Below are 13,458 nucleotides of genomic sequence, written 5' to 3'. Positions count from 1 at the left end.
CTATTGTGTACGGAAGTGGACGTGCTCCCTCGAGGCAGCGTATACGTCAGCTTTGTGGCATTTCGAAAAATCACATTTTATTTTACGGTGCAGTATTGGTTTTCTTTTGAATTACATGTGGGGCCACCATCATCTTTTCAGTGCTTAGGGCCTCTAAAGGGCTTAATCCGGCCCTGCCAGTAACCTGCTGCCTTCACGGCGCCTCCGCCGAGGGCGCTACTGGACAGAAATCCACGGGAGACCCAGCCTTCTGTTTCACTGACCCAGCGCTCCCGCTACAGCCTGTCCCCAGCCACCGCCTCATCCCCCCAGGCCGCGGCCTAGGCAAGCCAGGCGCCTGCAGCTCTTAGTGCGGCTGGAAAGGGCCGTTCCTGCGGGCTGGGACTGCAAGGTTGCCTGGCTGGCCCGGCTGCCACCCGCCGAGGCTTTGGGGAACCTGCAGAGGCAGCGCCTGGCGTTGCTACACGGCGAGGGCTGGAGCCTGTGGCCGAGGCATTGCTCAGGGAGGGTTCGCTCCGGGGAGGGATACAGCATCGCCCGACTAACCAGATCTCTGGCCTAGTGAGATGGGCTCTACCCCCGCTCTAGGCGGGCAGGGTGGAATCCCCATCCCTAGGCTTGATGGAGCCTGGCTGGCTGCTTCAGGGGGCTGGGTCCTGCCAGAGCAGCTCCGGCCCCTCGCTAGCAGAGAGCTGAGAAAGCGCCTCCTGACCTCGGCCACTCCTCACCGCTCGGCCCGGCCTCCGCGCCCGCGTGCAGAGAACCAGGGCAGGGCGTTTTCCTTCTCCCGGCTCCGACGGCGGCTGCCTGAGTGTCAAGTCCCAGAGCCGGCAGCCGGTCTCCGCGCCGCGTTCTCCTTGCTCCTGGCACTGGAGGCAGGGCAGAGCCTGGGCCCGGGACCCAACGGCAGCCTTGTTGTGAGGAGGGGCGGCTGGCCGTTTAGACGCAAGGGAGGGGCGCAGCCTGCAGGTATGACATCACAGCTCCTCGCCATGGAGACGGTGATGAGGTCACGCACCCGGGGGCCAGTCTGGCACAGACCTATGGGATCGCTGCTGTGTGCCAAAGCCCATGCCTGCCCTGGCTCCATCGGGCCGCAGGGCGGGGGTGCACCCCTAGAGTGGCCCCCCATGCAGGGACCTCTGCAGCTGCGGCTCGGCTGGGCTTGCTGCGCCCACCTGGAGGCAGGGTGCTGGGGCACCCCGCAGCTGCTGCAGCCTACACTGGGGCTCCGGGGAGCACATGGGGGGCTTGCACCCCCATGCTGTCCCTCGTGCTCAGTACCTCGGAGCCAGGCCTGCTGCGCTCAAAGGGGGGCAGGGCCCGGAGGGAGGCGGCAGCCGGCAGTTCAGAAGGGAGAAGAGGCTGGCTGGGATCGAGCAGGGGGATGGGTGTGAGCCGTTTCAGGGTAGCTTCCCCCAGCAAGGTCAGCAGGGTAACACCACCCTGAGCCCGCCGGGCATTCTGCAGGGCTGCTCCACACCCCTTGCTCCTGTGTAGCTCCCGAAGGGCACGGCCAAGCAGGCCACGGTCATACCCCTATTTTACTGAGGGGGAAACCGAGGCAGGCAGCGGGGCAGTGACTGGCCTGAGGTCACCTGGCAGGCCATGAGTGGAGCCAGGGCTGCTAGAGCCTCACCGGAGGCTTCTGCTACCCCCCACTGCAGCGCGCAGGCCACGTTTCTTTGGGAGCCGGCAGGATGTCCCTCCCCCTCCGATCTTCCCACTCTCAGAACCGCCCCCCCCCCCGTCATTCCACTCGCCCTCTGCCTGCCTGCATGTAGCCCAGCCCAGCCGCCCCGTCTCTGGAAGGGGGGCGGGGGAGGCAGCGTCCCTGCTCCCAGCGCGAGGCCGGACGCCCAAGCAGCAGCTCACTGGGCCAGCAGCCTGGGACCAGGGCGGGTGAGCAGCGGAGATGGGCAGCCTGAGGCACCAGGGCCTGCGCTGGGGGTGGGATTTCCCGCTGCGTAAGGACAGCCGGGTCGCACCCGGAGCTCAGCAGGAAAAGGCCGTTCCAGGCCGGGCCAGGGCTCCACCTCTGCATCTCGGGCAGTGAGTCCACAGAGCCTGCGCCAGTCTCATTGGGAAGCACCTAGGATCCCAGGGCGGGAAGAGCCCTCTGGAGGCATCAAGCCCAACCCCGACTCCATCATCCCAGCCAGGGCTCTGCCAAGCTGGGATTTAAAACCCTCTAGGGATGGAGATTCCCCCCTTGCCTAGGGACTCAGCCCAGCGCTTCCCCACCCGCCTGGGGAAAGTTTGTCCTAATCTCCAACCTAGAGCCCCCACTGCAACGTGAGCCCATCGCTCCTCGTTCTGCCACCCGCCCCACGGGGAACAGCCTCCCTGGAACCCTGGACGGTGGCTACCAGGATCCCCCCTCGCTCTTCTCTTCTGCAGACTAAACAAGCCCAAATCCCTCGGCCTCTCCTCGTAGGCCACATGCTCCAGCCCCCTCATCATTTTGGTCGCCCTCCACTGGACCCTCTCCAATGCGTCCACACCCTTTGTATAGTGGGGGGGCCCAGAACGCAACACTCCAGGTGTGGCCTGTGGGAGAAAAATCAAATAACTCCAATTGTGTCTAAGGGGGGACTGTGCAGGAAATCAAAACTCTAAAAGAAAACTGCTGGAAGGGTTACAAAGTTTTCCAGGCCTCTCTCCCTGTAACAGAGAGAAATCAAATTAGCTCTAATCAAGACCCTTCCAATGCCTCCTGTCTCAAGTTCATGGATACTCCTAGTCTGTCACAATTTGTCATGTAAACCCTTATCTTTGGCACAGTTTGCCTTGTAGACTCCTCCACTCAAGTTCTCATGTGGCTTTGTTCTGTAAAACTTACTTCTAGCACTCCTGGGGTGAACAGAAGTCTCAGAGTGCTTCTGCTGAGACTTTGATATGTTAAAGAAAAACAATCCACAACTGGGCTGTCTGAACTTACTGTATAAAGATTCCCTGAATCTGTCTGTCAGGGCTGCTTCACTCTTGGTGTGACAGCCTGCATGCATGCATCAGAAAGTTTTCTCTTCTAGGTTTCTCTCCTGCCTCACTGATTTGACCTCCAGCCTCGGACCCTTCTGGGGGCTCTGTACCCCAGGGGAGCGAGATTTCCCCCTCAGGCCTCACCGGAGCCGGATAAAGGGGAATAATCGCTTCTCTAGATCTGCTGGCAACGCTCCTCCTAATGCCCCTAATCTGCCGTTAGCCTGGGCCACAAGGGCCCCCCATCGACTCGTCTCCAGCTTCTCAGCCACTGTAACCCCAGGTCCTTTTGTGCAGAACGGCTGCTTAGCCAGTCGGTCCCCAGCCTGTAGCAGGGCTTGGGTTTCTTCCCTCCCAAGGCCATGTCTGAACCCTGCACCCTAGGATTAGGAAGGGATCTGAGGGCAGGTCAGCCAAGGAGATTATCTGCACCCCTATTTCTGTGTCAGGGTGACCCCCAGTGGTTGCAGGGGTAAGTGCAGTTCTCTTTCATCCTGCGCCTGCTGAGAGTGACATCTTACATCCTCTGGGGGAGTGGGTGCAGCCGCCACATTCCATGCTGGTGGCCGACCCTCAGCTGACATAAATGGGCGTCTCCCCCATTAAAACGACGAGGCTTGGCCTAGATATACTATTTAGCCCCACATGACGATTCCAGCCCCAGAGGGAAACTTGGCACGAAGGGTCACAACCATGCAAAGCCAGCAGTTGTGAGGGAGCGCTAGTACACATGCAGGCGTTGTCAGCGTGGGAGCAAAGTTCGCAGCCTTGCTGTCCTCGGGGAAGCCATCGCTGGAGGGGGCTGACTTCAGAGCTCTAAGGAAAGACTTGGGTTTTGCATTAACAAGGCTTCAGACTAGGGATGTGAGTGACCATTTAAACCTCAGTGTGTCTACTCCCCCCCGTGCTACTGGCTCTGAATCAGAGCCTGCAGCGTGGGGTGGCTGCCGGCTCCCTGGGAGCGGAGCTGGCATAAGCTGGCTCGTGGCATTCACCCGCTCCCAAGGAGCCAGCTATGCTGTGGGCTGTGCAGTGTAAGCTGTATACTGAGCTATACCATTTTTTTACGTCCTGCTCCGGACCAGTGTTCCCAGTTAGCTGAGCGCTTGGGTGGCCACCCAGAAGAGATTCCAATGCCATCCAGCCGATTAGCAGGGCACCCACTCGTGGTGCACAGAGCGGACGCTGTGCAGACGGCACGCGCTGGGGCGAGGCGTGTTCCCTTTCTCAGGATTTGCTGGGGAGTCTGGCCCCGTCTGCAGCCCCCGGTGATCGGAACACGGGGACCCTCAGCCGACTCGCGCTGGGTTGTGGGGAGAGCCCTGAAAACACAAACCCCTTCAGGGACCACAAACGTGCGAACAGCCCCCAGCTAGTGAGCGTGAGAACAGCACGAGCGGGGCACCAGCGGGTGCACGGTGCAGCTCCCCAGCCGTGCGTGGCCCTGCTGTTTTGTGGGTACCCGGTACCGCCTCTGCGGGGCACGTGGGGGCCAGGCCGGTGCCCACGGGGCGTGTAACCCTGGGCGTGCCCCTCCCACACCGCGTGCGCGCGCAGCAGGTAGGGCGCCTGCAACCCGCTGACCCCTGAAGACACAGGCCGTGTGTGGCCCTTTAAGAGAAGCGCCATTTGGAGCACAGAAGGGGGAGCGCATGCGCAGTAAACGGCCTCTGGACCAGAATTCGCGCCCCCGTGCCCCTGCCGCTGAACGTGTGGAGCCGCCAGCCGCTGCTGCGCATGCGTATCCGGGGCGTGGGCGCGCACGCGCAGCTGCGCGTACGAAGCCTTCCCGCCGACGGGCGCCGGAAGTGAGTCAGGGCGAGGGCGGAAGTGGGCGTGCGGAGGCTGGAGGGTTCCAGAAGTGGCGCCATGGTGGATTACAGCGTCTGGGACCACATCGAGGTGTCGGACGATGAGGACGAGACTCACCCCAACATCGACACGGCCAGCCTCTTCCGCTGGCGCCACCAGGTGCGGCCCCGCCCCGGGGAGCCCCCCGTTCCCATGGCGACCGGCCCCGCCCCTGGGGAGCCCCCCGTTCCCATGGCGACCGGGCCCCGCCCCGGGGAGCCCCCCCGTTCCCATGGCGACCGGGCCCCGCCCCTGGGGAGCCCCCCCGTTCCCATGGCGACCGGGCCCCGCCCCGGGGAGCCCCCCGCTCCCATGGCGACCGGGCCCCGCCCCTGGGGAGCCCCCCCGTTCCCATGGCGACCGGGCCCCGCCCCGGGGAGCCCCCCGCTCCCATGGCGACCGGGCCCCGCCCCGGGGAGCCCCCCGCTCCCATGGCGACCGGCCCCGCCCCGGGGAGCCCCCCCGCTCCCATGGCGACCGGCCCCGCCCCGGGGAGCCCCCCGCTCCCATGGCGACCGGCCCCGCCCCGGGGAGCCCCCCGCTCCCATGGCGACCGGGCCCCGCCCCGGGGAGCCCCCCGCTCCCATGGCGACCGGCCCCGCCCCGGGGAGCCCCCCCGTTCCCATGGCGACCGGCCCCGCCCCGGGGAGCCCCCCCGTTCCCATGGCGACCGGGCCCCGCCCCGGGGAGCCCCCCGTTCCCATGGCGACCGGGCCCCGCCCCTGGGGAGCCCCCCCGTTCCCATGGCGACCGGGCCCCGCCCCTGGGGAGCCCCCCCGTTCCCATGGCGACCGGGCCCCGCCCCTGGGGAGCCCCCCAGGCCCCTCCAGCCAGGGTGCAATGGGGGCAAACTGGCTCGTGCGAGTCTCTGCGTGAGGCCCTGGGGCTGTGGGGGGAGGAGCTTGGGGGGGGGCTCGCACAGGCCGGCGGGCCCCGGGCTCCACGTGCTGCCCCCCCCCGTGGTGCCCAGAGGATGCTGCCCGGGGGGTCCCTTGGCTTCAGCGAGCCCAGGCCTTTCGTAGAGCCCCCAGCGGGAGGCGCCGGCCCCAGCAGTCCCCAGCCCGGGGCAGGCTCTGCTCCTGGGCGGACTGCGTTGGAGGCAGCCCCCCCCTTCCGACTGAGGCCTGGCTCCCCTCCCATCCCAATGGCACCCTGGCTCCCAACCCACTGTCTTTGGGCTCTTCCCGTGGGGAGCCTGCACTAGTGGGGCTGGGCCCCCAGGACGTCTAACTCTCGGGGTCCCTCACCTGAGTGCAGAGGCGTGTTGAGAGAGGGGAGCACTGACATATCGTCTCTCCCTAGAGTCCCTTCTCAATACCCTCTGGGTTGGTGCCCTCTCCCCGCAGCCCTGCCTCCAGCGGGGCAGAGGAGGCGTCCCACTTTCACCCCTACGATGCTGGAGGAGAGGGCTCATGGGAAAGCTGGGTCTGACCCTGAGCGGCATCGAGCCAGGAGCAGCCTCCCTCCAAGTCAGGAATGGGCAGCAATAGCAAATGGACTTGGGTGCCAATGAATCGGTTCTCTGATCTCTCCAGCCTAGTGAGTGGCTCTCCCAGGTGGGGCTCCTCTAGGCCTGAGACCCCTGGGACATGCCACGGTTCTGTCAGATCAGGCCTAGCGATGTGAAATATCAGTTCATTGAATAGTCAGTTAACCTCATGAATTCTTATTGGTTACTCGACTATTTGATAGTCCCCCGGGGGGGGATACTGCGCTCCAGGCCTGCTCCCGAGGAGCCTCCGGTCACTCCACGCTGCTGCTTCTGTATCAGGTAGATCTTCTGTGTGGGAGCAGACACTCCTACAGGAGTTGAGGGTGTTCAGTAAGGGAGGCGATCCCCCTGGAAACTTGTCTTCGCAGGTACTCAGAGGGTTTTTTCTCCTTAAGCAGGCATCCTGCATAGTACGTATAGGGGACTTCAATATGGGGACTTCAGTACCTGAAAAATATTCTGGAGCAAATGACAAAACAGTATCTCTAGAGGATGCCTGGGTCAGAGGGAGGAGCCGGTGGTTTTGTTGACAATAGATCCTGCCAAATAACCTATTTCCCTTGTTGACAGATGCTGGCTTAGGGCAGAGGGGAGCGGTACAGGGTTTGACACAGGCAGTCTAGATAAAATCACCACAAGATAACTGGTTGACGGTGGCCCTCAAAGAGTAGTCAGTGGTTTGCTGTCAAACTGGGGGTACTATCTAGCAGGGTCCTGAGGCAAGCCTGTTCCATAGTTTCATTAACGACTTGGATAATGAGCATAGACTGCCCTTATAGCATCCAGCCCAGAGGGGTTGCCGGCACTGTGGATGGCCATTGGAATTCAAAACAACCTTGACACGTAGAGAATGGAGAGAGACTCAACAGAGGAAGTGGACTAAGGAGAAGTGCGAAGTGCTGAATTTAGGCAGGAGCTGGGAAGTGCCCAGCACAAAACAGACCAGCTGGCTGGGTGGGGGTAATGGAGGGAGCATGTGGGCATTAGAGCGGATGACGAATTGAATATGAACCAACAATGTGATCAGTTGCCAAAAGGGCTGGTATCGGGCTGGGGTGTGTTAACAGGAGCTTTACTTATGTAGCTGTCCTGCTTTCCGTGACGCTGCGGAAGCCTCGGTTGGAGTCCTGTGTCCGTTTCTGGGTGTGACCCCTCAGGAAAGTTGGCGAGAGTTCAGAGGAGGAGGGTCAGAAAACCTGACCTCTGAGGGGAGATTGCAAACCCTGTGCATGTTTAGTCTTGATAAAAGACAACTGGGGGTGGGGGGGGGGGTTGATAATAGTCGTACAAGCTGTTAAGGGCCGGTGGATCTGTTCGCTGTGCCCACTGAAAGCAGGGCAAGCAGCAAGGGACTTAATCTACAGCCAGGGAGTTTGTCTGGAGTCGAGTTTTTTGTTCCTCATATTAAAGTGCCATTAAGCTCTGGACTAGGCTCCCCAAGGGCACGTGGATGCCTCCGTCGGAGGGGTTATGAGCAGATGGCCACGTGCCTGTCAGGGATAGTGTAGGGTTACTTGGTCTTGCCTCAGCACAAGGGCCTGGACTTGGCAAGCTCCCTTGCAGCCTGACATAGCTGTGATTTTTGTTATCGGACGCTCTGTGATTCTCCAGTGAAGGGCGGATTTATAGCCCTTTAGTACAGAGACAGACGCTGGGGCGCAGAGCAGGGAGGGAGCTGCCTGAGGAGATGCTGCTGCCTGGCTGCACTGACCTAAAGTCAGGAGTCGGGAATGTGAATCCTAGAGGAAACCCCAGGGCTTGCTGCCCTCAGGTGCGACCCCAGGAAGCTATCTGGCAGAAATCCACTCCCGGTCTCCCAGTAACATTCTCCCCACAGTCGCTCTGGCCCCGTCTCCCAGTAACATTCTCCCCACAGTCGCTCTGGCCCCGTCTCCCATAACATTCCCTCCACACTCTCCGAGTGTGGTACATCCCTGCTTCGCGAGTGCCCGGACAGCGTAACTGTAGCTCAGCCAGGGTGTTCTCCTTGCAGAGTAGCATGTTCTGCACAGGGAGGGAGGAAAGACAGAAGGATTTCTGCTCCACGTGGAGAAAAAGTTGGGAATTCAGCTTTTGTTTTCCGGGCTCAGAGGAGGAAGAGAGAATTCTCCAGAGCCTTGTCCAGGCTACAGCAAACAGAGCCCTCTTGAAAGCATGAGCCCGTATGGCAAACCCTGTGCTATGGACACGGCCCACCAGTGTTCAGCAGTTCCCGGGGGCTCTGGAAGGAAGGCACCTTTGGGTACCGATAAGTAGGAGACCCAAACGAGGCAAACTTGGGCTGAATAGCAAAGGAATCTCCGACACTAGGGGCCTAAGGGAAGTGGTGGGAACTCCCATTAAGGCAGTTGCCTCTAGGCTAGACAAAGCCCTGCCAACAGCGGAGTAGTGCACAGTCCTGCCCTGGCTTGTGAGGGTGCAGTGTGGGGAGCAATAGGGCTCTTCCACCTCTTCGTTTTCGGCTGGTACAAGCTGAGATTGCAGAGGAAAGGGGCGCTCTGCTTTGGCGTCTGGATTAACCCCGATTCCCTGCGCTGCAATTCTGCTGAGCACAGCTGGCACTGGTGCAGATGTGCCGAGCCCGCTGGAAAGCCAAACTGCTCCGCGGCGAGGGCCATGCTTGTGAATGTCAGTGCAGCAGAATGCCCTGCAGGCTAGCTGCAGTGAGTGAGGGGTGAGAGGCCAGCTCTGTCCAGGGGCAAGAAAGCAGCCCTACGCAGGGACACTGGGATTGTGCGTTCCAGCTCATTGACTTCTCGCTTAATCCCCCGCACCCCCAGTATCCCTTCTGGCAGAGACGGCGCTGTCATGTTGGAGTGACCAGCACCGCTCTGCGGGTGACTTGCTGTCCCTTAGTCTGTCGGGGTCGTACCCTGCGCGTGGTACGTTGGGGGGAGGGGTCCCATTGTCAAACTGCCTGCGCTGTCCTCTTGGCCCCTGGGGGTGACGAGCTGTCAGTTGATGTTGGCAGGCCCGCGTGGAGAGGATGGAGCAGTTCCAGAGGGAGAAGGAAGAGCTGGAGAGGGGCTGCCGGGAATGCAAGCGGAAGGCAGCGGAATGCCAGAAGAGGATGGCGGAGCTGGAGGAGCCGAGTGCGGAGGGTGGCAGAGGGGAGCTGCAGAGGCTCCAGACTGAAGTGCAGCAGCTGAGAAGAGAAGAGAAGAGCTGGGAGAAGAAGCTGGAGGAGCTGCGCAAGAAGGAGAAGAACATGCCCTGGAACGTCGACACCCTGAGCAAAGATGGCTTCAGTAAGGTTGGTCGGAGCGGTGCCTGGGCAAGAGGAAGGGAGGCAGCGCCCTGCCCAGGTGGCTGCAGGGCTGGGGCCGCGGCAGGCGAGGCAGCAGCGCCGTGACCCGGCCTCCTTCCTCCCTCTCCGCAGAGCGTTTTCAACGTCCGGCCCGAGGAGGGGGAGGAGTCGGAGGAACAGCGCGAGAGGAAGCACAAGACGTTCGTGGAGAAGTATGAGAAACAGATCAAACACTTCGGTGAGTTGGCAGCCGAGGGGAACGCACCGGGAGTTCCTCTGGGCTGCGTGACGCTCCTGCTCCCGCCTAGCTGTGTTCCCTGCTGCCTGGGTCATGCCCGCGACGCCCGTCTTCCCCTGGCTGTAGCCGTAGAAGTAGAGATCGTGCAGCTGAGACACCCGAGTTCAGGTGTGGGCTGCAGCGTGTTCCCAGAGCCATGTGTCAAAGGCACCAGTGAGCCAACGCTCTCCAACACAGCCCAGTCCCGGGGCTTGCTTTTCTCCTTAGTTCTCTGGCACGCTGCCGCGAGACTGTAAGGGCCAGCATCCAGCTGGTGGCATGTAGGTGCTCCCCGAATGGCTTTTCTCTTGCATCCTGCCCCTGGATTTCCTCTGCCTCCTCCTAACGCTTCGCTACCTTAATAGTCCTGAGCGGCAGCGTTTCTTGGATGCCCCTCGCCTGCTGGACCAGCGTGTCCTGTGAGGCAGGGAAGTGTCTGCCCCGCCTTACCGCTGTGGGGCTGACGTGCAAAGTGACGTATCCAGGGCCACGTGGCAAGTCTGGCAGGCGAGAAGGGAGCCCCGGGCCAGTGTCTTCCAGCAGGCCTGTCGTCCCTTGAGCCCCTCTTGGGTTGCGAGGCTGTGGTGCCACGCCAGCGGGCCTGGACTGGCTTCTGCCGTCAGCCTGATGCTTGATACGGGAGTCGTGGGCCCCTGCTACATACTCTTGGGAGGTTCAGCTGGGTGTTCCTCAGTTAAATTCCCATAGCCTCCCACCGGTGAGACGGCAGGCCCTGCCTGCCTCAGGGCTGTGGCTGTTACATGCAGCCGGAGGGGAAGTTAATGCACTGTCCTGCCATCGATCTGCCCCAGCTGCAGAGGCGTAGCTCAGCTACCAGCCCAGCAAGGCCGCTGAGGCACAAAGGCCCAGGTCCTCAGCAGCGTTTAACGCCTTCAGGCTAAGTGACATGACCAAGGTCTCCCATGGCACCTGGTGCAGGTGAGGGAATTGAACCCTGGTTTCCCCGTCCGGGCGAGTGTCCTAACGCCGCCTCTTGCAGTGCCACTGACCCTGTCCAGACTCCACTTGAGAGCATGAGCGGCAGGCTGGGGGCCTGAGGGCTGGCTGGGCTAACTCCGGCTCTCCTGCCCGAAGGCATGCTGCGGCGCTGGGACGACAGCCAGAAGTACCTGTCTGACAGCCCGCACCTGGTGTGTGAAGAGACGGCCAATTACCTGGTCATCTGGTGCATTGACCTAGAGGTGGAAGAGGTGAGACGGCGGCTGTGTTTCCCCAGGGCCCGCAGTCGGGAGTCCCACGGGCCCTGCTGAGTGCTGGGGGCCAGGCTGGTTCCTGTTTGCTCTCTTCCCTAACGGGTGCCTCATGGCCTAGCTGGTTTCCAGCTGGTTCCTTGCCAGTCCAGTGCGTTAGCTCCCCCCGCTGGCTGCTCGGTCTCTTCCGGAGCCCATCCTGGGAGCTGAGTCTGGGGGGACGGCAGTGAACTCGCCTGTGCTGGCTCTCGGCCAGCCTGTGTCCTCCCGGGGCTGCTGGGATGCGCCGGACCGAGCACGCCCATGGCGGAGTCTGTCTGCAGCTCTGAGGCACAGGCTTCCTCTCCCCTAGAAACACGCCCTGATGGAGCAGGTGGCCCACCAGACCATCGTCATGCAGTTCATCCTGGAGCTGGCCAAGAGCCTGAAGGTGGATCCGCGAGCTTGCTTCAGACAGTTCTTCACCAAAATCAAGGTGCGTCCCAGCCCCCTCCAGCGGTTCCCGGGCCAGCTGAGGGTCCTTGCCGCAGAGCGCTGGGCCGGTCGGCAAGATGCCACGAGGAGCTGGACCCCCTGGGTAGCTTCAGTTCTCCCAGCTCCTGCTAAGGCTACGCCTGCTGGCTGGTGTGAGACAGCCTCTGCTGGAGGCGGAGGCCTTTGCGAGACAGATTGCCCCATGCCCACCTGTGCGGTTGCTCGTGCTACCTCTGCAGCTGCTGCTTTGGCTGCTGTCAGAGACCGTGCCTGCCCTAGACGGGCCTTTAGCCAGACTGGCTCCGGCCCGTGCCGCGCCAGAGATGGCATCCTCCTTCCTTCTCCACCCGCCCTCTGGAGAGCGGGGCCCCAGGCCTGCCGGCGTTGCGGACCTCTCGCTCTCGCGCCGTAGTGGGAGCCGTAGCTGGGTCACCGCTGTGGCTGAGCTAACGCTGACGATCGGCCTTTCCTGCTGGGCCGCCTGGAAGACGCTGGTGGCGCTGCCCCCGAGGCCCCGGGCTAGAGTTGTCCCTGCTGCCCGCTGCTCGCGCTGTGCCGGGGCGATGCTGCGGGCAGAAAGGGTTTGCTTGTGACACAGGCCTGTGCGCTAGGTGGCTAATGAGGGAAGCGCCTCCCCCGCTCCCAGCCCTGCAGTTGGGCTGGCTACGCGGGCACATGGCCTGAGCAGAGGGGTGCAGCCTGGGTTCAGCCACACCTCACGTGCCTGGCCGGATCCTGTGCCACCTCGACTCCTGCTTTGCCCTAACACGGCTGCCCTGCTTGCGCAGACGGCCGACCAGCAGTACATGGAGGGGTTCACCGACGAGCTGGAGGCCTTCAAGGAGCGGGTGAGAGGCCGGGCCAAGGTGCGCATCGAGAAAGCCATGAAAGAGTACGAAGATGAGGAGCGGCAGAAGCGGCTGGGCCCAGGCGGGCTGGATCCCGTGGAGGTGTACGAGTCCCTCCCATCTGTGAGTAGGGGCAGGGCAGGTGGGGGCCCCCTCGCTGGGACACAGGGCGGGAAGGGCCAGGACACGAGAGTACTGGGCCCGTTCTCGGGGCAGCTCAGATGCTCTGGTGGGTGCCCCGACCCCCATTTCTGGGGGGCACAGGGGACTGGCTGGGTTTGGGAAGCGGGCACGGGATGTCCCCTCCCTTGCCCAGTGCAGTGGGTCGCTGCGGCGTGCGCTGCCCAGGCCTGGGCCTGTCCCAGCCCAGCTCACCCGGCTCCCCTCTCCCCAGGAGCTGCAGAAATGCTTTGATGTGAAAGACGTTCAGATGCTGCAGGATGCAATCAGCAAAATGGAGCCTGCGGTGAGTATCGCTCGGGGCCGCGGTGCAGGAGGGGAGGTGACTGCTTCCTGGGGCTGGGCATTGGGGTCTCCTCGCTGCCCCCCAGCCGCAGCGTGGTGTGGGGGCTGCGGGGGCCTGTGCTCACACCCAGGCGCTGCCTGCCTTCCAGGAAGCGAAGTACCACATGCAGCGCTGCATCGACTCTGGGCTCTGGGTGCCGAACGCTAAGAGTGCGGAGGGAGCGGAGAAGGGCGCAGAACAGGCGGAGGCCGTCTACGAGGAGGTCAAGAGGGAGAGCGGCGAGGAGGAGAAAGGAAACCCCTGAACTACTGCTGGAAACGCCTCAGACTCTGCCCTCCCCTCCCCTCACACCCCGTTATCCCTCAGGCCGCCGCCTCTGCTTTACACACGTGGTGATGTGTGAGCTGCTTGCCAGCCGGCTGTGTAGCCGGGGCCGCTTGGGGAGCGGCCGGGTGGCCCTGTGCTGGCCCTGGCAAGTCCCCGGGCGCCCAGAGGCCCTTGGCATGGCCGTTAGGAGTCAGGGCTCGCTCTGGGGGGCCGGGCACTGGCAGAGTGGCAGACGTGCCCTTGTAACCAGTCAGGCTGTGGCCCGAATAAAGCGATTGAAGCA

At 62.6% G+C, this 13,458-nt stretch overlaps 1 protein-coding gene across 1 annotated transcript; it reads left to right on the top strand.

Moving 5' to 3' along the window:
- The first annotated feature begins 4,793 nt into the window (after window positions 1-4,793).
- CDC37 (cell division cycle 37, HSP90 cochaperone) lies at window positions 4,794-13,458 on the top strand. Its single transcript, XM_075917789.2, has 8 exons — window positions 4,794-4,953; window positions 9,297-9,578; window positions 9,705-9,810; window positions 10,945-11,060; window positions 11,413-11,535; window positions 12,323-12,505; window positions 12,777-12,848; window positions 12,997-13,458. Exons 1-8 carry the CDS (start codon window positions 4,852-4,854, stop codon window positions 13,150-13,152), a joined length of 1,140 nt encoding a protein of 379 aa, XP_075773904.1. The 5' UTR covers window positions 4,794-4,851; the 3' UTR covers window positions 13,153-13,458.

The sequence above is a fragment of the Pelodiscus sinensis genome, chromosome 31 (genome assembly GCF_052426305.1).
Source record: "Pelodiscus sinensis isolate ZL-2025 chromosome 31, ASM5242630v1, whole genome shotgun sequence".
NCBI classification, from domain to species: Eukaryota; Metazoa; Chordata; order Testudines; family Trionychidae; genus Pelodiscus; species Pelodiscus sinensis.
This window is presented reverse-complemented; position numbering and strand designations above follow the sequence as displayed.